Genomic DNA, 24,736 nt, shown 5'->3' with positions numbered 1-24,736 from the left:
GGTAAATCCTTGCAGTTTTCTGACTCTGTCTCCATCCTGGAGAGGACAGCACTCACCTAAATGACATGCCCAGGACCAAATGCATCCAGTTCTTCAGGATTCCATGCGACTTCACAAGAAGGTAGAGTGGGGAGGGTGGAAGAGACTATTGCAGCCCAAAGATAGAACCCAGAGGCACAGGATACCCCCCTCCCCTTCAGAAATTACCATCATAAAAAGCAGGACCAGTAAGTCCAGCAGGCTGCAGCACAGAGAAAAATGGAAATCTTGGCTGGCATTTCAGCTTGCCTGAGGGGCAGTGCTGTGCTCAGAGGGGAGGTGACCTGACCTTAAAGTCCAGGCCTCAGGAAGTAGAAGGTATTCTGTTTTTCCTTTAAGGCTTTGATGATTTTCATCTAAAAATTTAAAAGATCCAGTTCCTCCTCCTGAAGCTTCTTACAAAGTAGTGGATTTTTAGAAAAGACAAAGATGGGGGAGGGGGACTGGTCCCCAAAGATCAGTGCCTTGAAGCCTCCCTTCCCCCTTTGCAGAGCATTTGAATTTTTTTCAACATTCTTTCCCTAACATCACCCCACACCCTTTTTTCCCCACCGACCTTTTCTTTCATTCTCCAAAGTACAAACTGACGGTTACCCTCAGGTCCTGCTACCCATCTCTCCTGAATCCCAATGCCTCCAAATATCAAGCTTCTCTCATTTTGGTAGGCAGCTGTTTCCCCTGCCTGGTGAGCAACCTGGTGTGCGGAGGAGGGAGCTTCTTTGGCCACACGGTGGCGCACTCGAGCCTCCCAAAGCCCGACACGCTCCTCCCGCAACTCGCCCCACCCGCGTCCCAGCGCCAGAGCTAGCCGCGCCCCCGACCTTCCCCGGCGGGATAGCGGGGAGCGCGCCTCCGGAGCCCGGGAGGCTGTAGAGCGGCTGCCTCGTCCAGCCAGCGCGGGAGGCACAGCTGGCTGCCGGCGGCCCCGGCTCCAGGCTCCTCCTCTTGCGGGTCCAGCCACTACCTTCCCCCTCCCCGCCCATTTTCCCCTGGCTGGGCTCTGAAAATCCAAGGCTTCCCCAAGCCCCTTAAGGAGCGGCAGCGGGCGCAGCAAAGGACAGAGGAGGAGCGCAGCCTGACCCCAGGCGGCGCCAAGCCTTCGGGCAGCAGCTGCGGCGTTGCTAGAGCAGCCCTGGAGGCGCCGCGGCGCGCCCTTGCTCGACTAAGAGAGGGGAGAAGCCGAGGGCTGACACTGGGCAGGGGGGAGGAAAGCGCGCGCGCGTGTGTGCCAGAGTGTAGGGGACCGCAGTCTCGAAAAAGGGCAGAGGAGAGGGCAAAGGAACCGGGGTGTGGCCCCTTCAGCACTCCCCTCTGCTTCTCCGCCAGTCTCCGAGCTTCTCCGGTCGCGGCGCCAGCTTCTTAGCGCCCCTCGCCATGGACTTGCGGGGAGTTGAGATGCGCCTCGGCTGCAGCGCGCGGGTGGCTGCTCGGCCCGGGGGGTACGCGCGCGCGCGCTCCGGGATGGCGAGGTAGGATGGCCGCCCAGCGCGACCCTTGTCGCCCTAACCCAGAGGCCCCCGGGCGGTGCCGCTGACTCGCCGGAGCGCACGGGGGTGTGGGCAGAGGCGGCCCCGTTGCGCCCGCGCCTTTGGGTGTCGCTTTGCCTCTTCCACCCACTTGCACCTGCCACCCCACGGATATCATGTCGAAGGCTGCCGGAAGCGGAGCGGCGGCAGCGGAAAGTTGTCCCCCTGCCTCTGCCGGCTCGTCCGCGGCCGTGGAGGACCTGTCCAAAGTGTCAGATGAGGAACTGCTGCAGTGGAGCAAGGAGGAGCTGATCCGTAGCCTGCGGCGCGCGGAGGCCGAGAAGGTGAGCGCGATGCTGGACCACAGCAACCTCATCCGCGAGGTGAACCGCCGCCTGCAGCTACACCTCGGCGAGATCCGTGGGCTCAAGGTGAGTGCGGGGCGGGTCAGGGACTAGAGGCTGGGCTCCACTGATCGGGAGCGGGGTGCCCCAGGGAGGTGGGGCCAGGCTAACTTTCCCTCCCTCCGTCAACAGGTGATCCTCCCCATTTTCCAGGTCAGCACCCCCTGTTCCCCATCCCCTGCCCTTTGGAAACTTTTCTAAACTTTGGAGGCTTTTAGTTCCCTTCTCTTTCCCTTGAAGGACGCCCAGCGTCGAACACTCTCGCGAAGTCCTCTGTGGCGTGGGGAACGGACGCCTAGGATGCTGAAAGGCTGGGAGGAGGTGATGGGTACGCAGAAGCTTTAATTTCTCAGGAATCCAGGGAAATCTGTGTTTTGGGTTATAGTGCTGGGATACATGTCGGCAGGGAAAGGGCAAGCGAGGGAGCGAGTCCAGAACGAGTCGGGGATCGGGGATCCGAAAAGGCTGCTCTGGCTCCACAACTTCTTCAGCGGGCTGGGCAGAGGCGAGGAAAGGTGCGAGTTCCCGAGAGAGGGGCAGGCAGGGCGTCCAGGGAGAAGCCACGGGCGCCACCTGCGGAGTTGGCATATATCACCCGGTGCAGAAGAGCTTCCGCTCTGTTACATTTTCTACTTTATCTTGTGCTTTCCTTCTCCTTGAATTCGGATGGTGTAATCTGGGTTACCTGGTCCCCCTCCCCCCAGCAGTAACCCCCGGTGTGATTTTAATTTCATCTAGAAAAGGGGGGTAACTAAAGGACTCAGTATGGGGAGCACAGGGTTTTGAAGGGTACCCCAAGTGTCAGTTCGTGGTGCTTGTTTTTTGAGCCAGCCCTCCTGCTTTGCTACTAGGGAAAAGAAAAAAAAATACCTTCTCTTCCCCAGCGCCCCCCCCCACCCCCCACTTTCTTTTCCCCTTGGAGAGCTGTGCGGGTGCCTGCAGCGTGCCTGCCCAGCCGGCTGCTCTGCTACTCTCACCGGTGGCAGGGAACCGCCCTGCGGGCGTGCACCACAAACTTCCTCTCCTCACTGCGTGCGCTGGTGCCTCCTGGTATTCCTTCCTCTCATTGTTCTGCTTTTGTTTATAGGAAGCCAGACACAAACGAAATCACTGCAGGGACCTTAGGGAGCAAATTCCTATAGGCACATGGTGTTCTTGTCCCCTTTCCACTCCCACCCACTTCGCCGCTGTGGACGCTTTCTTCATTGCCTCAGCTCTCCAGCTCTGGGGTTCTGGGGCTGAGAGGAGTGGGTGGAGCAGAATGTCAGCTGCTCACCTGGGTGGAGATGGCAGCAATGGACTGTCATGTAGTCCTTAGAGTGGGTGCAATTAGGGAGATCGCACGTCGGAAAAATCCCAAGGCTTACTCTTTCCTTTGGCTTACTTCATTGCTAATAGAAAATTTATTAAGGACCAGACTCTTGTGGGATTAGACAGATTGCTGAAGTGGGAAGATCATCTCAGAGGTGAGTTTGTATCTAGAATACTCATTTGCCAGGAGGATGAGCTTGGGTAATTAATTTCTCAGAGCCTCATTTTACTTATCAGTACAATGCAATGATAATAACCATCTCCAGACATCAAAAATACTACTAAACTACAGAACAACTGTAATTCAGAGCAGCCTGAAATCTAGCTGAATGGAAATACTACAACTAAGGATATAAAACACAAGTCACATTGGGACGGGTAGAAGGGATATAGACTAGGAACCGGCTGGTCTCATACCTACACATGAAGGAGAAAAATCGGGAAGGATATCTCCACGGCAGATGTCCACCCTGAGGAGCAAGGGTTCCCAGTTCCCCACCTCAGGCTCCCGAGCCTAGGGTTCCAGTGTCAGAAAGAGAAGTCCCTGTAACTTCTGACTGCAAAACCCAGCAGGGATTGTGGCTGAGTGATACTGAATGCCAGGCATTCCTGTTAAAGGGCCTGCACATGGACTACGATTCACCCCCTCTGAGTTCCAGCACTGTGACAGCAGCTTGCAAGGCACCAGAGGCATATGGGGAGGAACAGAAATGTTTGGCATCAGGGTGAGGAACACCCAGGTTGGAGGAACAGCTTTCTCCCCAGACAGAAGTGATGGCTGAGGCCATTGTTCCTTTTCTGAGCCCTTCTACCACAGAATTGGCAGGCTGGTGCCATATCTAAGTCTCCCTCAACCTGTTTATCACTGTTCGCTGCCTTTTTGATTCCTTGAGACCCTGCTCCAACAACTTTTGGTCCCACCCAAGCTGTTTCCAATGACTTTTGCAAAATAATGGCCTGTCTTCTCTCATCTTTCATACTTTCCTGAGATTTTGCAAACAAGTAGCATCTGGCTTTGGTGTGTCCTTTACTACTTGCTAAGTGGCTTCAGGCTTGGCCCTAGTGGCAGCTGGCATTGATTCACAGCTTGACCTCTCCTGGGCACCACCAAATCTAGCACAAATATCAGCCATCTGTAGATCACTCTGTAGTTCATGCCAGTGGCTCCAGGAAGAACACAGGCAGTGACCTTTGCCTGCACTTCCTTTGAGGCCTCAGAGCCAGTGCACTCAGTGGACAGCTTCAAACCATATCAAAGCACCACCCAACCACCTCCACAAGCAACACACTCAAGGGGCAGACTCAGTGGGCACCAGAGCCCCACTGAAGTAAGTCCTGCTCTGTGGGATGGGCCCCTACACAGCTAACTGTGGTCACGGTCAGTCCTTGTAGCCGAATGCCCTGGAGGTAAATCCCTCCCATTGAAGTGCCAATAGCAATCAAGGCTCTACTACAACTGGAGGGGAGTGCACCTGGAATGCTCAGCTGGGATGAATGGGGGGGCTGTGCTACTGGACCCTATTGGATACCTGCTGCATTACGCTACTTTACCAAGCCTTGGAGACATAGAAGCTCTACCTAATACATAGAAACAAATACAGGGAGGCTGCCAAAATGAGGGGGCAAAGAAACATGGCCCAAATTAAAGAATAAAACAGAACTCCAGGAAAACAAACAAACAAACTCTAAACAAAATGGAAACAAGCAATCTACTAGATGCAGAGTTCAAAACACTGGTTATAAGGATGCTTACTGAACTTAAGAGAAGAGTAGATGAAGTTAGAGAGGACTTCAACAGCATAAAATAGGACATGGAAACCGTAAAAAAGAACCAGTTTGAAATGAAGAATACACTAACTGAAATGAACAATTATTTACAGGGAACCGACAGCAGAATAGATGAAGATGAGAATCAAATCAGTGGTTTGGAATATAAGGAAGCGAAAAACCCCAAAACAAAACAAAACACCTAAGCAGAACAGCAAAAATAAAAAAGAATCTAAAAAAAGATGAGCATTGTGCAAAAAGCCTCAGGGACAACTGACTTCAAGTGCACCAACATTCACATCATGGGATTGCCCAAAGGAGAAGAGAAAAAGCAAGAAGTTGAACTCCTATTTAAAAAAATTATGATGGGAAACTTTCCTAACCTGATGAAGGAAATAGATATACTAGTCCAGGAAGTGCAGAGAGTCCCAAACAAGATGAACCCAAAGAGGCCCACACCAAGACACATAACTAAAAATGCAAAACGTTAAAGGCAGAGAGAGAATCTTAAAAGCAGCAAGAGAAAAGCAGTTAGTTACTGCCAAGGGAGCTCCCACAAGATTGTCAGTTGATTTCTCAACAGAAACTTTGTAGGCCAGAAGGGATTGGCAACAAATATTCAAAGTGATGAAAAGCAAGGACCTACAACGAAGATTACCCAGCAAAACTATCATTGAGAATTAAAGGACATATACAGAGCTTCCCAGACAAGAAAAAGCCAAAGGAGGTCATCACCACCAAACCCTTTAACCTACAATATTAAAGGGTCTTCTTTAAGAAGACTATAAAAAAAGATAAAAAATATGAACAATAAAGTGGCAATAAGTACATATTTATCAACTATTCAATCTAAAAAAACAAAATAAATGAACAAGCGGAAGAGAAACAGACTCAGATACAGAGAATGTTTTGATGGTTGCCAGGTGGGAGGGGGGTGTGGAGGATGGGTGAAAAAGGTGAGGGGATTAAGAACTACAAATTGGTCATTACAGAATAGTCATGGGGATGTAGGGTACAACATAGGGAATATAGTCATAAATATTCTAATACCTGTGTATGGTGTCAGATGGGTGTGAGGTTTAGCGGGATGATCACTTAGTAAATTATATAATGTCTAATCACTGGGCTGTACCCTGAAACTAATATAATATTGTATGTCAAGTGTAACTGGAAAATCAAAAATGATTTTAAAAAATAACCATCTCCCTGGGGGTTGTGAAAATAAGTTATGATAATGTAGGGGAAGGTTTAACATTGAACTTGATTTCAAAAAATGGTAATTTTTCTCACCAGGAGGGGACACATCTCCAGGATCTGGGTTTAATAGGTAAAGTTGAAATAAAAGTATAGTTTGTAACCCTCCCATTTAATCTTCTATGTTTTGAACTGTAAGGTGACTTGGAAGAGTTCAATTAATTACTTAATAGTATGGAGCATTGATATAATAGTTCAGAAATACTTGGAAGTACTTTTAGCTTTTTGGATTGGCTGTGTGTGTGAGTCAGGGTGTGAGTAGTGGGGGCCTGGTCTTTGTTCCACTAGCCTCATTTAGAGAAATACCTATTAGGCCAATTAAGTAAGGGTGGTCACATCCCAAGCAGGGGAGTCTCCTGGTGGTCTAACTTTGGGACCTGGGATAAAAAGACTTTGCAGCCCACCTCCTTATCAAGTTCAGAAATGATGGGGACTGATTATTTTCTGAAACAGCCTCTACTTTTCCTTCGCATCATCCCTGGACAGCTGCAAGGTGGTACCTCCAAGACCTCTAACCCACCTCCCAAGGGGCTGTACCAAATCCCTGCTGAGAGGCCAATCTTCTCCATCCTCTTCAGCATCCCCACTCAGAGCTCCCTAGACACCACAGTGATCTGTAGATCTGTAAATGTGGCTGGCTGAATAATTCTGGAAGGAAGGGATTCTTCTTTTCTCTGATGATTTGGGATTCTCAGTTGAGGACTGTAAATTTAGGGTAATTAAGGCCATAACACTTTTTTCTTTTTTATGCCCTTTGTCTTTGAAATTGGACGTAAATATTTTCAAGATTACTGGGTGGTACTGTAGCCGTAGACATGGGGAGATGGGAGCATCATTTCTTTTCCTTTTAGGGGTCTGTGGCTCTGTGCAGCCACTGGCTGATTTGTGTTTAAACATTTAGGAGGTAGTGCATTGTGGGGCGGTGGAAAGACAAAGGATTGGGCAAACTGTTAACCTCTTTGAACCTCAGTTTTCTCATCTGCTAACTGGGAACATTAATTCCACATGAAGATTGATGAGGTTTAAATGATATGTAGCTGAAGTAATGTCACTGCGCTTAAATGGCTCTCTGAAGGTCATACAGATATAAATGGTCAAAACAGGCTGACTTTCCTTCCCTTTGGCTAGCTCACATTTTCTGGATGGAATGTGGTCCTGAAAGGGGTGGAGAAAGGAGATTAGACTTTTGATGTTGTAAGGAACTGGATTCCTGAGAACCACGGCAGTGCATTGCTGACCACATACCAACACTCTGGCTTCTCTGACCTGGATTTTTAGGAGGTGGGGGTGGGTTTGGGGCAACTGGGTCTCTGCCGCATATTAATTTTCCTCCTTGCTCCCCAACACACCAATTTCCCATCCTGCAATGATGACAAAGGACAAAACAATTCTTCTTTAACCACAGATGCAGTACTTGAGAGTCTTATGAAAATAAAACTTTGGGTTGTGTGCTATGAGATGATTTAATCTTTTACAGGCCCACTTTAAGCAGCAGGAGAACATCTGATGGCTTGCAGCAATGTTAGAAGGGCACTTAGTGTTTTGAGGAAGAAAGCCCAAGTTCTGATGTGACAGATTTGAAGAAGCTGGCTCTCAAGTTTATTATCATCAGGCTGGTTGCTTAGCTGCTCATCAGGAGGCAAAAGAAATAGCTCAAAATTGGAAAGTAAATAATATTGCCAAGAAAACTAATAGTGGGAAGGAGGAAGCTGGGATAAAGGAAAGTGAATGGGCCCATACCCATCCTTTTCTCCCCCAACTGGAATGCTGAGAAGTGCTTGTTTCATTCACTCCATTTGGAAAGGGCATTAACTCCTTGAAGCCCATAGTAGCAGAAGCTCTGCTTACTTCCCATTTTGGAGAAATCAGGGACAGTTGTAGGATAGTCAGAGGGACGTAATTTTAGATGGACATTTAATTAGATGAAGAAGAACATATTTGAACTCTCTATGAAATGCCGGGATTAAACCAAATGTAGAATAATTTTTGAAGCTTAGATTAATTATGTTTAGTATTATTTTCTCAGAATATCCATGGCTTCTGATTTCCCCTAAAGCATCAGTGTCAAGGCATAATTTATTCTGTTATTATTGTACACTGCAACATAGCAGGACTTGCTGCAAATAATAATAAGAAATCTTTTCTCGGTAGCTAGAGCTGTATTCTGTTTTGACCACAAGCCTAGGGCTTTAAAGGGTTGGTCAGTCTGTAAATACATATTAGGTGTTCGCCCTATACAAAGCACCATGCCAGGTGTGTCCAATATGCAAGAAGAACATTGGGATGTACTCTGCCCTTCACAAGGTATCTACATTAGAAAAGAAAAAAATGATGCCCAATGAGTGCCCTAGCTAGTGTCTTACAGGCAATTATCAGAGAGTGAAAATATTACTTATTTCTTTCATTCATTCATTCATTCATTCATTCATTCACTCATGCCTGGTGCTGCTGTAATCCACGTGTTGTTCAAGGGTTGGGGGAATCTTCTCAGGGGACTTTCTCTAATAAATTCATATAAGGGAAAAGATAGTATTTTTTAGCTGGAAAACTAGACCAAATCAGCATTCAAAATTAGCTGACATAGAGGAAGCTAAAGGTAGAAAGGCAGGAGGAAGCCTTTCTGGCCTGGCCATGGGTTTATTCATTTTTCTCTGGCAAAAGGGAGGTGCTGTGTGTTGCTATGCAGGAGAGATACATCCTGCAGGGAGTGTTTGTGATCAGTCTGGCCCAGAGAGCTTGGATTGGAGTGGGTGAGGGGCAGACCGAGGGGTGGAGGCAGACCAGTCCAGGGAGGCCAGGTGAGAGGCTTTTGGAAATGCCAGGCCTGAGGTCAGAAAGTGGCAAGGGGAAACAAAAGAAATAGGTGGGCGTTAGAGACAAGGAAACAGGCATTGGTAATGGCAAGAGTGAGCACTGGAGTTGAACACTGGGCTGCACAGATGCCCTTCTTCCTCAGGCCTTGGGAATCACGCTCCTCTTTGGTCTCGTGACTGTTGCGAGGTGTGGGGCGTGGTTGGCAGATGTTTTCTAGTTCATTTTTCTAGTCAGTACCAGGGGAAGTATTGGAATCAATCTGAATTTAAGAGAATTACGTCCCCTCTCTGGGCACCTTTAGTTCTGGATTGGATAAGAGTCACAGCTGGAGGTTTTCAGGGTTTGTAAAGCAGGGAAATCTTTGGTAGCAGCCTCTGTTTCACCCCCACCAAGCCATGGTGCTTCAAGAAACAAGTTACCTTTCTACTATGTGTGTGAATGGAGACTAAATTGGGACTGCTTAATTAAATTGTGAAATTCCTTGGTTTCAGGTATCAACGGTGGGGGTGCCTTGTTCTGGATACACAGAGGGGAAAGAATAGATAGTGGGGAGGTGGTTTCCATCCTCATGACTTGTCTGATGAGGATGGAGACAGGACTAATTGCCACACTCAAATGTGTCACTTGATCATATGTGACTACAAACTGTAGTAAGTGCAACAGAGCCGAAGTCTACAGGGTAATGGTAGAGCACAGAAGGGGACTTCCTACAGATTGGCAGTGGTGGTCAGGGACGGCTTCTGTGGTGGAGCAACAAAGTAAGACCTGGAGGTTGTGTGGAAGGTTGGGGGAAGGCATTCCAAGTGAGAGAGGGGAAGGGCTTATCTCACGAGGCCTCGAAACAAGGCTGGTGTTGGGGCACAGAGCATGTTGGGAAGGGCATGTTCTCACCTTCTCAACTGCCTCCATGTGTCCAGATCACCATCACTGCCTTCTACCTGGACCAGTCCAGTAGCCTCCTAGCTGGTCTCTGGGCTTCTACCCTTTCCTGTCTCCCACTCCTCTAGCCATCCCCCTCCCACCAAGCCAGTCTCTTTTCCACACAAAACTGTGGTGATTCATTACAAAAGGAATGATAGCATGTCGCTCCTCTGTCCTCTGCTTGCTAGCAACCCAAAGTCCTTCCTGTGGCTGACAAGGCCCTGCGTTGTCTGGCCCCTGACACCTCTCTGACCTCTTTCCCAGCTCTGCCCTCCTTGCTCACCTCACTTTCTACAAGCAGATCTCACTGCATCTTGAGCCACATTTGTCCTAGGGCTTTTATACTTGACCTCTCTCTGCCTGGTATCATCTCTCAAATACCTGTTTGCTCCTTTGCTGAAATGTTTTTCCTCTCGGTAGAGTTGCCATCTGTAAAATAAATAGATACCTAAATAAATTGGTATTCTTTAATCTGCTTTAGTGTCTTCCCAGGACTTTTTACTACATGACATTATGTTCTGTATTTGCTCTTTGCCAGTCTTTCCTACCAGAATGAAAGCTGTAGGATGTCGAGGTCTTTGCTGCATCCATTGGTATATTGCGAGCATGTGGACTGGTACCTGGCACATAAGAGGTGCTTACTAAATATTTGTGAATGAACCAATGACTCACCATTCATGTTGGAGAAGTAGGCCAGGCCCGGGGATTGACAGCCTTGTGAGCCTTGAAGGATTTTGCACTTTATCCTAAGGGCAGTGAGAAGCTATTAAAGGTTTTAAGCATGGACGTGATGAGATGAGATAAATTTTGGAGTTAGATTTCAGAAGATTCAGTTGGCTCAGAAGTAGAAAGCAAGAGAGAAGGTTCTTAATAAAGAGCAACAGGACAGGTGAGGTGGCATTTGCTGTTGAGAAGTGCAATTTGGGGAGGGGACTTTGAATATGACCCAAGAGCTCAGCATTGCTGCGTTTCATGTGAGCCGCCTGGGAGAGGTGCAGGGGGTGTGGCGAGTGGGGGCTGGATGTGCAGGGCTGAAAGGGCACTAGAGGGCAACTATGAGTGGGGGAATCGGGGCTGTTTATCTGTGTCATGGGCTAGAAACAGAGGCAGTGCTCATTGGAGCTCCAAGCTTCTGCGCATTTCGCAAGTCACAAGCAGCCATCTTTCTTCCTTGAAGGTGGGACTGGGGAGCGTTTTTTGTTTGTTTGTTTTTTCCTGATTTCCTGTTAATTAACAGGCTGCTCCCTGAATACTAAATGAATGAATACTGAATGAATGACCTTGAACAAGACAAAATTTGCAAGTTCCAGTTTTTTCTTCCGTAAAAGAACCATAATAATCATTATCCCCTAAGTGTTTTGGTGAAAATTAGATGGGATAATACACGTAGAGCATTAGTCAGGGAGCATAACCAAGACCCGTTGTTTTTATTTTTGTGGGCAGCTGCAGACCTGAAGCTTCCTCTCAACTCTTCGACTCCTCCCCAAACAGTACAGAGAATTCACCAATTCTTAGCTCCTTCGCTCCAAGGAGTCAGCCTATGGAAGCCTCATATGTGCACCTGTCATGAATGGCTGTTTCTCTCTTTTCAGGATATTAACCAGAAACTGCAGGAGGACAACCAGGAGCTGAGGGACCTCTGCTGTTTCTTGGATGACGACCGGCAGAAAGGCAAGAGGGTGTCCCGGGAGTGGCAGAGACTGGGTCGCTTCACCGCAGGGGTGATGCACAAGGAAGTGGCCTTGTACCTGCAGAAGCTGAAGGAGCTGGAGGTGAAGCAGGAGGAGGTGGTGAAGGAGAACATGGAGCTCAAGGAGCTGTGCGTGCTGCTGGACGAGGAGAAGGGCGCGGGCTGCGCGGGCAGTCGCTGCTCCATCGACAGCCAAGCCAGCCTGTGCCAGCTCACCGCCTCCTCTGCGCCCTGCGTGCGCGACGTGGGCGACGGTAGCAGCACCTCCAGCACCGGCAGCACCGACAGCCCCGACCACCACAAGCACCACGCCAGCAGTGGCAGCCCCGAACACCTGCAGAAGCCCCGGGCCGAGGGTAGCCCTGAGCACGCCAAGCACAGGAGCACTAGCCCAGAGCATCTACAGAAACCCAGAGCCTCCGGGACCCCCGATCATCCCAAAGCACTCAAAGGACCCAGCCCTGAGCACCACAAACCCATGTGCAAGGGCAGCCCTGAACAGCAAAGGCACCCACACCCAGGGAGCAGCCCTGAAACACTGCCCAAGCACGTGCTGAGCGGGAGCCCAGAACACTTCCAGAAGCACAGACCTGGGGGCAGCCCTGAGCACGCCAGGCACAGTGGAGGGAGCCCTGAGCATCTTCAGAAACATGCCCTCAGTGGGAGCCTGGAGCATCTACCCAGAACCAGGGGCACCAGCCCTGAGCACCTCAAACAGCATTATGGGGGCAGCCCTGATCACAAACACGTGGGCGGAGGCGGTGGAGGCAGTGGAGGAGGCAGCAGGGAAGGTACCTTGCGGAGGCAGGCGCAAGAGGAAGTGTCACCCCATCACCGGAATGTCTACAGTGGCATGAACGGTGGGTCAGTACGTGCCGGGGAAACGCTTTGGCTGGGCCAGCTTGGTAGAGAGTTCTGAGTGATAAAGCAGCCACTTGAGAAAGTGAGGGGGGGGGGTGGGAGGCAAACTAACATTTGTCCCCAAATTATGATGTAGGTTTCTACCCACCTTCCCATTGGTTTTAGTTCACACAATTATCAGTCCAAGAAGCTTGGAGAGGACTAGGAGGCATTAGGGGAGGGAGAGGAACAATAATTCCATGGGACCCTGAGTAATCAGGGTGAGATTTACGGGTACTGAAGATAAAACCAGAACGAGTCTAAGATCCTTCCATCTTGAACTTGAACGTTTTCCTAGTTGTGTGCAGTTTCCTGCTGGGGCTTGCTTGTGGAGCTGGTGACCAAAAGGGTTTTGAAGCCAGTCAATAGTTTGTGTGCAGGAAGAAATGAATATTTGTTATGAGAGCAATAGCATCATTAAAAGCAAATATAGCGTTCCTAAACAGACTTGATGCTGGGTTGCCTGAGTGCTATAAATATGCCTTAACTTGACCTTGGGAATTTTCATTGTGTTGGGAGACTTAACATGACTCTGTAACTTTACTTTCCATCTAAAATGCATCAAGTATTTCCCTTCCCCACTCACCCAAAACCCACCTAGTCCTCCTACCAAACTCCCTGTAATGTATTCTGAATAGTGTACTCTCTACCTTACAAAAGAAATCTTTTTCCGTTGCTTAAATGTTCCTTTTTAAAAATGTACAGATGTGTTTGGACACTCCTTTGGTTTCCAAAGCATAATATCCACTGCATTTGCTGAAGTGGCTCTAAACCCAAGTTTTTAAACCTTTTAGAAGAGATTTAATTTTCTGCATCTTGGTTCTGAAACCACTTTGAACTCAAGAGGGAAAAAAATAGTTTCTTTAAAAAACAAACAAAAATCCTCACAGTCCTTTTGTGTTACTTATGGTTGAGTTGGAACTAAAATGATTGGTTTTATAAACCGTGGGCTTTTTTCAAACTGAAAATATCTGAGCTTTTTCACTTTGCTTGAAAGCTGCTCTGGAGTCAACAGTCAGCTTTGAGCAGTGGTGGCTTCCAATTTTAGCAGTGACACAATGGGGTAAATTTTCAGTATTGTCCTTGGGGATTTACCTGTTGGGTTCCATTTCATCCCAACCCTTTCCTCGTAGTGCTGAAAACTGACTCCTGGAGCTGGGCTTGTAGTGCATCCAATGTTCTCTTCAGCACAAATGGAACTAGAAAGGGGTGGGGGGTAGATAGGATGATCGGTTGCTTGTGTTGGGAGTTGGAGGGAGCAAGAGGCCAGTTCACCTGTTGTGCGGAGGCCTCCTGGCTGGCTGGGGCTTCGAAGTTCATATTGCTCCTTCACTCACTCTTTCCAGGAGAGGGGAGATGCTGCCTGGTGCCTGTGAGCAGCCTGGGCTGTGTGGTTCTCCCAGGGATTTAACTCACAAGAAAGGATTTTAGGTGCAACCTTTAAACAATGCCTGTCACAAAGTAAGGCGTGTCTTTCGATAAGGGGACCCTGTATCATGACTTCTCACCTGGATTCAGATAAACTCATGGTTCCGGCCAATGTGTTTTAATATTTAACAATTTTATTTAGTTAAAAATTTGATGCATCATGTAGAACGCTACTATATTTCATTTTTTGTTTACTTTTCTCATTCTAAAGTGACAGATCTTCTTCTAACAGTTGATATCCTCACCAAGGAATATTTGTAGTACATTGGCATTATGTTTTTATTTAAGTAATTAATTGGGAAATGAAGTGGCACAATGTTCATGGATCATCAGCCTGTAAACTTAGGCATTGGTAGCTTGTATTTATCGGGACATTACAAATTAGTTTTTGATGTGGATGGTAAGACATGATCTTTCATTACAAATCCCCACACACTTTGGTTGAGTCATTGACTTGTAAACAGACAGGAACCAGTAGCAAGGTTCATCTCAAATTGCAGATTTGCCGAGTCATGTGCAGAGTCATTCTGTTTGGTGTTGGTGTGAGACACGAGCATTTTGATGAGCACTGGCATGTTTTTATATGAACAAAAAGCAGGTGAAACCAAGTGGAAGTGTGTCTGCATTGTGGCAGAATGAAACAGAGGTGGTGGGCTACCGTCCTCCTTGTAAGGACAGACATTCCTGCCAAGAAGACACACATGTACACACTGAGGGAACATCAGTGAAAACAATTGCTGTTTCAGTTGACTCTGCCTTGAGCATCTTTAAATCTTCTTGTGCCTTCAGTTGCATTAAGTAGTTGAGGAAATAGACCTCCAAGAGTTTCCTTGGGTTAAAACAGTTGGCTTAATTTTCAACTGGATGCAAAGAGGAATTTTAGGTGTTTTTCCTCCCTTAAAACTCTGACACTGTGTAGCCATTTTTAAATTGGTAGCTGGTTAAAAAACAACAAAAGCAAAGACAAGACAAACAAAAAAATCCCTGTAAATTGGGGAAAATGCTCATGAATGCATTTACTTGTTTAAAAGTTTTTATTCAACTATTTCTTCTCAATTTGTAGAGAGTTCCATTTGCAAAAAGGAAGTAGATTCAACACTTATCACATCTAGACATTAAGGCATTTGTCTATTCATTCAAGTTACTTGCTGTATTCCAGATTGTAAATTAAGTAATTGAATAGCCACTTTTAGCTGTAAATACAAACTGATAGCCTCCTTGAGAATGGGGAATTCATTTACTTGACTCCATTGAAATCCGAGGTTGGACTGAACTTTGTTAAGTGAAAGTGTTCCCTTGCATGGTGAGTCCAAGGGGTTTTGCTTCCAGATGTCAGCTGGCAGATCTTTGCTTTTTAACAGAGAACTCTGCAGCCCAGGTCGTGGGTGTCGTGGATGACCCAGGTTCTTTGAGCAATAACAGCTCTGCGACATTGTTAGCCTTCCAGACAGAGATGGTTCTGATCATCAGGCCTTTCCTTATAAGTAGTCCACCCAGCGGACACTAGGAATCCAGTCAAAGAGCAATAGAGTTTTAATAATAGAGACACATATTCCTGGTTATCAGCAACTGAACAAAATTCATAGAAGAAACATTACTCTTTATTTTACTTTTTATCATCGTTCTTCTAAAAACATTGTTCAGTTATCCTTAATTTGACATTGTTGAGCATGTTCCAGGGCATAGTAGCTTCATGTTCCCCTTCAGCATCATCTAGCCAGTGAGAGCGCACGTGAGGACATTCTTCCCTCTTATTGGACAAGGTCCATTTAGAACTACATTTGGCCTTGTGGGGTGCAGTGTCAGGGTGGCAAGTCTCCTGCCTGAAAGCTTCTTATTGTCTCTTGTTTTTTTGTGAGAGTATCTCTTGAGATAGAAAGAGTGGGCTCTTTCTCCCACTGGTTCTTTTGCTGGAGCAGGATTTCTCAGCAGCAGCACTGTCCACATTAGAGACCACATAATTCTTTGTTGTGAAGGGGTTGTCTTATGTGTTTTAGGAGGTTTAGCAGCATCTTGGGCTCTACCCACCAGCTACACCCAATGGTGACTAATTAAAAATGTCCTCGGCTCCTGCCAGATGTTGTTCCCAGGGAATGGGCAGAATTGCCCCAGATTCAGAACCACTGTTTTGGAGCAGGGTTTTCTAGCGTAGCTGCAGATTAAAATCGCTGTGGTAGCTTCAAAAAAATACTAGTGCCTGGGCCCACGCTCCGATGCAGATTGAACTGGTCTGGCACTGGGACTTGGCATGTTGCAAAACATTGTTCCTCAGGTGATTCTAATGAGCAGAGCCGGTGAATCCCATTGCTGTAGGTGACTGATGGTTGTATAAGATGGGCTGGTATGAGTGAAGCTCTCAAATACCCAGGCTTCCTGGGAAGAGGAAAATTAACTTTTCCTTTGCTGAAATGAGCTCTGGGACTAAGAAGGCCTGACCCAAGCAGGTACTATAAAACTTCACCCCTCTCAACCCAGAACAAGGCTATCTGTTAATGCACTTAGGGGGTGTATGCTTTGAAAATTTGAGTTTTTGCAGGGTGTAATTTTTAGGTAAATTTGTGGAAACTGTGGCATATGAATAGTTTAAGATTACTTTTTTAAGCCTTCACAGCCAGATGGAAAAAAGAACAGGAGTTTTTAACCCATTTACAGTAGATGCCAGTGGTGTGTGTAGATCATGTGACATATGCAATGCTAATGCATTTTCCCCACAAGAGAATCCTGCATTTCAAGTCACGCAGTTTGTAGGCTTCACCCTGGGTTTTAAGACTGCTCCTTATTCTCCGTTGAGGTTATTAATGAGTGAACAAAAACTCTGACAGCACAAAATGGCCTTGTGTGTGGAGGGGTAAGAACCCATGTGTGGAGAAGCCCAGCAGGATTTTTCTGAAACGAGGGTGTCTAAATTAAGTAGTAGTGCAGTATAGTGTGATTAATTACTCTCATAAATCTCATATTTAGTAGAAAACATCATAACATCACGTGTGAATGAATCTGGACAATAGAAATTGAATGTCTCTCAGGAGAAAAATTTCAGTGGTGACTATGCCAGAGCTGGTTTTAATTGAGGACCTCTGAGTATAATTTCTGTTGTGTGAACAGACACGGAGATGGTTAAAAAACTAGGTACCGTATTTTTCAGACCATAAGATACACCTAGGTTTTAGAGGAGGAAAATAGGAAAAAAATTTTGAAGCAAAAAAATGTGGTAAAATGTTTAATAACATAAACAACATAATATTTCACCAATGTAAATGTAAACAGAACTCAACAGCAGCATTAATAACCATTATTCCTCCCAAATTTGGGGCAGGGAGTGCGTCTTATAGTCTGAAAAATACAGTAATGGGGGGTTTTGATATTCAAACTTCAATATGGTAATTTGGTAGCATTTTGATAGGACATCAATTTAAGAAGCCTTGAAAAATAGAATCAATTATTGTACCATACTTGTGTGTGCACATTGCATGTACCATAAGAATATATTAGTATACATTTTTATTTAATGACAGAAACTTAACATTGAGAATATTTTGCAATTTCTTAAACTATATCTGAGAGGCAAAGTATTATTAGAAAACTTAGATGCCTTAGAAAGGTATTTTCTAGGAGAATGTAAGGTTTTCGACTCTACTGGAAATAATAGCACAAAACTGTAAACATTCTTTAAATCTAGGGGATTCTTTCCTCATTCCCCAAAGGAGATTTCCTTTATCTATATTATATATAGGTGTGTATGTACCTGTATATTTTACTAACTTTAATATTGCATCTGAACAATGTCAACCATTCAGCTGGCTGACTCTGTTCAGTCAAACAAATATGAGGTGCGTCCAGGCACAGAAGCTAGTTGCTGCTGTGAAGTCAACCAAGAATCCCTTTCAGCTGACAATGGCTGTGTCATTTAGATCCAGTTGAAATCAATTAGATGTTTGTGTTTTTGGCTTTATTGCAACTTTCCAGAAGATGTAGTAGAAAAAATATGATTATTGAATTAGTGATGCATTTATGTTTTTGATGAAGTAATTTAGAACAAGGCATTGGGGAAATGAAAAATTATGGCGAGTATTCTATTTCACTTGATAACTTCACAAGTGTCAAATGAGTGCAAATACAGTGATTTGCTATATAGAGAGCTATACATTTACTTATAGTAATGATAGATTATTCTGGACGCATTGGTGTAGGGATCTCCATCAAGCTCCATTGGTTAGAAGTGAGAGTGTGAAGCCTGAGTTTGCTGAAGGTTTTTTTAAAAATAATTACAATAAGATATACTTGTGTAGCACCACTGGACCAGTGTATTCTTGATGGCGTTTGTCAGACCGAAATTTATGACCTTAGGCTTGAAAACTTCTCAAATTTTACCCACTTCTGATGCTTAGAGACTCCAGGGATTCTTATGCTAGATAGGACTGAGCTCCTTCATTAAATGGCCCCAGGTGGCTATGTTTACCACCCCTCCCCCATGCCTACTTTTAAAATAATAGATTTTCGGTCACTTCAGGTACCAGCCTCCTGCTAGCAGTATTCCTTACTGCCCTCAGCTGGCCTGACTTTAACTCATTTTCTCATTGCTGTTTCTAAATTCTGTTCTGCTGTTGCTAATGGCTGATCATACCTTGAGAGTAAATACAGATCAGAACTGTTTAAAATAAGAGTCAAGGGCCTTGAAGTATGGTTACATGAATAAAATGTGTGAGCTTTAGTGCATGGTCCATGTACCATGCATCTGTAAATATTTTGGCTTTCTAAGCTTCATTTTTGTTTATTTTTTTGGGTCTCAACTCTGTTTAAGAGAACCGGTGTTTCTAGAAGAACCCAGAAATATTGCTTCTTGGTGCTTTGGCACAACCAGGTTGCCCTTAATAGTGCTTTCATGCATAATGTTTAGGACAAGCATTGTGCTCATTTGAGAAAAACATTTTTATTTTTAATTTGACTCTGGGAAATACTAAGAATAGTTTCAAGTTCTGAAATGGGCTGATTTTCAAGAATTCTAGGAAATTTGAGATTAAATATCAAGAATAGACCATGGGACACTTGAGAACACAGAATTGAAACCTCAGGTCTAAGTTATAAGAGTTTCTACCTAATCTGCAAAAGAGTGAGGTTCAAGTTACTGCTGTGCCTGGCATAAATTGCCTCCTTTTTAGAGTGCCATTCAAGAGTTCCCAGTAGAAAGAGTGGCTGCTCTCTCTGAGACAGAGGATCCTTAAGCCACAAAGAGGCAGGAGAGGTACTGAGAAAAGGGAAAATGGCAGAAAAACAGCAGGTCACATTATTGTCCTTATAAAGGCATCACTGGTTTGTCCTCCCTAGGACAGAAGGCAGTAACTGGGTTATTCACCCCTGGTTGAGTTATTTACAGTTTTCACATAACAGAGTTATGTAGTATACTGTACTTGAATCATTATGAAAGGGTAGATCAAGTTTTGGGACTTAGTTGTGGGCCTGGATTGAAACTCGGCACACACTCAGTTATCAGGTAAAAACTTGAGAAATAATATTGATTAGTTTCTTTTTTTTTCATATCCTCAATTATTGGGTTGGCCAAAAAGTCCATTATGTTTTTTCAGTAACATGGCTCTAGTAGTGCTTAGTCTGACTTCATCTGACACAATTTTGTTAGATCGTATTGTGACAGCTGTCATATCAGCATGCATTTAAAAAGTAACATCAAAATTAGTGAATTTTTGTGCAGCCATTTTATTATTGAACATGGAAGCATATACACACTTTCTGCATATTATGCTTTATTATTTCAAGAAAGGTAAAAATGCAACTGAAATGCAGAAAATGATTTGTGCAGTGTGTGAACAAGGTGCCGTGACTGATCGAACATGTCAACAGTGGTTTGTGAAGTTTCTTGGTACTATTGACATTTTGGCTAAGGAATTCTTTGCTGTGGGGCTGCCTCATGCATGGGAAGCTATTTAGCAGCTTCCTTGACCTCCAGCTACTGGCAGCCAATAGCAGGAGATAGCTGACATACTCAAAATATCCAATTCAGTAAAGTTATTGGTGAAAATGAAAATGCCTTTTATTTTATGGAAAAAACTAAACAGACTTTTTGGCTAAGCCAATATTTAGGCCAGGGGTGTCAAACTCATTTTCACTGGGGGCCACATCAGCCTGGTGGTTGCCTTCAAAGGGCTGAATATAATTTTAGGACTGTATAAATGTAACTGCTCCTTAACAGTTAAGCAAGAGCTTGGTGCTGCTGCTGGGTAGAAACAAGGTGCTGGGCCATATAAAACAAGGTGGAGGGCCACCTTGATTTGTAAAGGAAAGTGAAAGATTTTCTCATCTTTCTCCCAGTATTGAGGGGTCTTTTCCATTTCAGGGGAAATCCCTGATCTGGATTATGTATAACTACAGCTTTCTGAGCACCCATAATTGATAATTGGTTCAAAAATGATGAGAAACATGAATTGTATTTGGAACATGGTGTGTGTTTTTGTATCATTAGGGGAAAAAACAATTGGTGTTCAATAATTGTGTGTGTATGTATACATGTGTGCATGTATATTTTATTAGTTCAGTTAATTGAGATGGGTTTTAACGCTAAAGAATAGAAAGAGGACACTGTAGTGGTTTTTAGTTCAGGAAGTCACAGACTCAGAACTTAGATCGGTAAAGTACTCTACTTTTTTTCCAGTTCAAGTTTCTCTCATTTTTTTCAAATATATTTTATTGATCATGTTATTATAGTTGTCCCATTTTTTTCTCACCTTTATTCCTCTCTGCCCTGTACCTCCCTCCCACCATCATTCCCCCACCTTAGTTCATGTCCATGCATCGTACATATAATTTCTTTAGCTTCTCCATTTCCCACACTATTCTTAACCTTCCTCTGTCTATCTTGTACCTACCAATTATGATAGGTACCATTCCCTGTACTGTTTCCCCCATTTTCTGAATGAGAAAATTGACTTCCCTAAGAAAATCGGTGAATTGCCTAGGACCAATTGCTGTATTAGTAAAGGACTAGAACCAATCTGACTCCTGGGGCATGGAATAAGTCTTATAAGGAAGACATTTAATCTTCTAGACCTTGAGACCACTTGAAGTAGGGATAATGTTTAAATAATAAGGACTCTAAATGGACTAGAGAGCCATTCTCTCCCTTTCCTGTTGGAAATTCCAGAAAACCAGAGACCTGCAAATACGAGAGTGGGGCAAGAAGAATGGCAATAGAGGATGACTTAGAGAACTAGTGACAACAGCTCTCTAGAGGTGAGCTTAGATCTAGGAACCTCAGATCAGGCCAGCTGGTGTGCAGAGTTCACAGCTGACAGACAGCCTCTCAAGTGCATTGTTAGAAGTATTGTCTCTTGCCCCTAGCCTGAGGAGCCAACAACCTTACTACTCATTTCCCCCCATGCAGACTCTCCCCACCCCAAGGCCATGTTTCTTCCAGGTAAACATTCTTGTGCAGGTGGACTGACCTTAGTCCCTCCTCACACATCTACTTGTATGAACAACCAAAATGCTGTGTGTCTGGAGAAGTGTCAGCTTCCGGGCTGCAAGAAACGGAAGGGAAAGAGACCGGGAGCAAAGGGATGGGCCAGATGGCCATACCAACTGCTCAAGGAGCTGTGTTTTTTAATAACTCAGCTTACTGCAAACAAAACTAATTAAGCCAGTTATTCTGATTTATGCTACTATAGGCAGAAGTAAAGTATACTTACATTACACTTTTGATGGCATTTAAAAGGTCAGAATATCTGAGTTGCAGATTTCTGTACAAAGCAGCCTGGTCTGTTGAGCCACTCTTGAGAATTCAAATTAACCATGCTCATTAATTCAGCATCTCTTCTGTTTCCCTAGAGAGCAAGCGCCAATTCACCATTCACCCAAACAGAATAATAAGACCCTGAAAGGCAAGTCATTAGTCATATCTGCAGATGATGGATTAGTTGCAACTGACAGGAAGGTGAGCCAAGAGTCAATGAAGAGTGAGAAAGGGAGAATGAAAATAGCAGACAGAGGCGGTGTGAGGGGCAGTGTTGTGAAGAACTTCACAGGGTCTGTTTTGCAGTGTGAGTCGTCGGTGGGCACCTGTCTTATGTTGATTGGACAGGTCCGATCGTTGTTCCAGGTGCCAACCAGAGCTGTCTGGCTGTGGAACTGGAAGGGAGGGGGGACTGGCCGAATTTAGCTGCTTATTTTACATGTGAGGGTACTTTGGTAGAGAGTATATTTACAATGATGATCAATTAGAGGTCTAGAAATAAACATCATCCAGGTGGTTTGCCATGAATAGCTCCCCCAGTATGGTGACTTTCATGAGAAACTGTTTGGAATCAAGTTTCACAAAATCTGTGGAAGAACAGGCTTGAATATTGCTTATTTTTAGAGTGTCCCCTTGGCACTAAAATGGAGACTGATACTTAAGTCCTTCTTCTCCTAAGACCATGTGTCACGTGACTTTCACCCTTAATTTCTTTGGCATTTTCCTGTTGCAAGCTCTAAATTGCCCCTGTTGCAGGTTATTGGCCTACCACATAAATCTGTCTTTGATGGAAACATTAACTTGCCAGAGTCCACACAGCCAAGTTATACAATAGGTATTCATTTAACAAAGAGCTAAGCTGGTGCTGTGAGATCTATTCACAGAGCATATCTAGTTATTTTGTAGGTAATCTGTGGAATTTCACCCATATGTTAAAGTAATATGTAGATACTTGTCTTTAAATTGGCATATGGCATCCAGGCTTTATTTATGGCTCTAAAGCAATGAAACAATTTTATGAATCTCCTTCAGCCAAATTCTATTTTCATTGTGAATAAGTAATATGTATTTAAAATGTATCTTCCAATAGTTTAAAGTAATTTAAGTTTTTCATGGAGTTAATAAAAATAGTATGATGAACTAACTTTATTTTTATTTATTCAGGTAACACTGGTTAATGACAAATTTCAGGGGGCACCTTTATAACAATACCTGTATAGGACATTGTGTGCTCACCACCTGAAGTCTGGTCTCCTGCTATCACTGTGTGTTGGATTCCCTCTGCCCTCTTCGTTCTCTCCCTGGCCCCTCCCCCTCTGGTAACCATCCTTTTGTTGTCTGTATCTGAGTTTTTTTGTTGTTTTTTTTTATTTGTTGTTTTTGTTTTTTAATCCCACATATGAGTGAAATTATCTGGTTCCTGTCCTTTTCCATCTGACTTGTTCACTTAGCATAATACTGTTAATATCCATCCATGTTGTTACAAATGGAAATATTTCATCTTTTTTTATGGGTAAATATTATAATATTCCACTGTATACATGTGCACTATATCTTCCTTATCCTGCCACCCATCAAAGGACACTTGGGTTGTTTCCATGTCTTGGCTGTTGTAAATAATGCTACAGTGAGTATAGGGGCACATATAGTTCTATGAGTAAAGGTTTTCAAATAATTGGGGTTGATATCCACAGGAGGGAATGCTGGGTCATATAGTAGTTCTATTCTTAATTTTTTGAAAAACATTTATGCTGTTTTCCATAGTGGCTGCACCAATTTTAATTATCACCAGCAATGTCCAAGGGGTTCCCTTTTCTTCATATCCTTTCCAACACTTACTTCTTTTTTAAAAATTTTTAAAAAGATTTTATTTATTTTTAGAGAGAGGGGAAGGGAAGAAGAGGGAGAGAATCACCAATGTGTGGTTGCCTCTCATGCGCCCCCTGCTGGGGACCTGGTCCGAAACCTAGGCCTGTGCCCTGACTGGGAATCAAACTGGCAACCCTTTGGTTCACAGGCTGGTACTCAGTCCATTGAGCCACACCAGCCAGGGCCCAACACTTACTTGTCTTATTGAAAATAACCATTCTAACAGGTGTGAGGTGGTATCATACTGTAGTTTTGGTTTGCATTTCCCTTATAACTATTGATGTTGAGTATTTTTTCATATGTGTTTTGGCCATTTGTATGTCTTCATTGGGAAAGTTCCTATTCAGGTCATCTGCTTATTTTTTTAATTAGCTCTGTATTGCTATTGTTGAATTGTATGAATTCTTTATGTATTCTGGATATTAGCCTCCAGTTGGAGGTACTGTTTACAAATATCTTCTCCCATTTGATTGGTTTTCTCTTTGTTAATGGTTTCTTTTGCCGTATAAAACTTTTTAGTTTGATGCAGTCCCCTTCATTTATTTTTACTTTTATTTTCCTTGCCTTTGGGGTCAAGTTTGCACTAACTTCTTAAAAGGTGTCATGGCACACTTCCCAGTTGGAGATTTGGATATAGGATTGGCTTTGCCTCTGGCCTTGAGCACACCACCAACTTCTGTGGGGAAAATAATGTATCCCTTAAGTAGGAGGCTTGGGATAGAGAACTCAGCCAATTGTCCCAGAATTTAGATTTTACATACATATATATAAAACCTGAGAGTAAACATGGAATTTGCCAACTTTTTACCTTTGTGAAATATGGATAGTAAAATAATAAAAATATGCTTTATCTGCTAACACCATTTCATAAAAGATCATTTGAATATTTAAATATATATTATATATTTATATCTATATATATTTATATATTTAAATACACATTTAAGTATACTGATATATAGATATATCCATATATATTTATATAGATAGAAATGTAAAAGTATATATAATTTACTTAAAGGCAGACTTTCTCCCCAAATGAAACAGCTGGCAACATTGTATTATATCTCCATAAACAGTTTTTTGGAATAATAATGCTAATGTATAGCCCAGGGTTCGGATTCAACAGTGACAC

The 24,736-nt window shown here is 44.2% G+C and overlaps 1 protein-coding gene across 9 annotated transcripts in view; it reads left to right on the top strand.

Annotated features, from left to right (window-relative positions):
* Positions 1–882: 882 nt before the first annotated feature.
* Positions 883–24,736, top strand: part of CCDC85A (coiled-coil domain containing 85A) — a 167,077-nt gene continuing 143,223 nt past the window's right edge. For all 9 annotated transcript variants that reach the window (XR_006784485.1, XR_006784486.1, XR_006784487.1 and 6 more), the window contains exons 1-2: positions 883–1,936; positions 11,569–12,526. Coding sequence is in view for 6 of the 9 variants with exons in the window: in XM_045828836.1 (XP_045684792.1) it covers positions 1,682–1,936; positions 11,569–12,526 (1,213 nt within the window). In the remaining 3 variants the exon portion in view is untranslated. The remainder of the gene's footprint in view (positions 1,937–11,568; positions 12,527–24,736) is intronic.

The sequence above is a fragment of the Phyllostomus hastatus genome, unplaced genomic scaffold (genome assembly GCF_019186645.2).
Source record: "Phyllostomus hastatus isolate PE091 unplaced genomic scaffold, TTU_PhHast_1.1 phas_scaffold_78, whole genome shotgun sequence".
Taxonomy (NCBI): Eukaryota; Metazoa; Chordata; class Mammalia; order Chiroptera; family Phyllostomidae; genus Phyllostomus; species Phyllostomus hastatus.
This window is presented reverse-complemented; position numbering and strand designations above follow the sequence as displayed.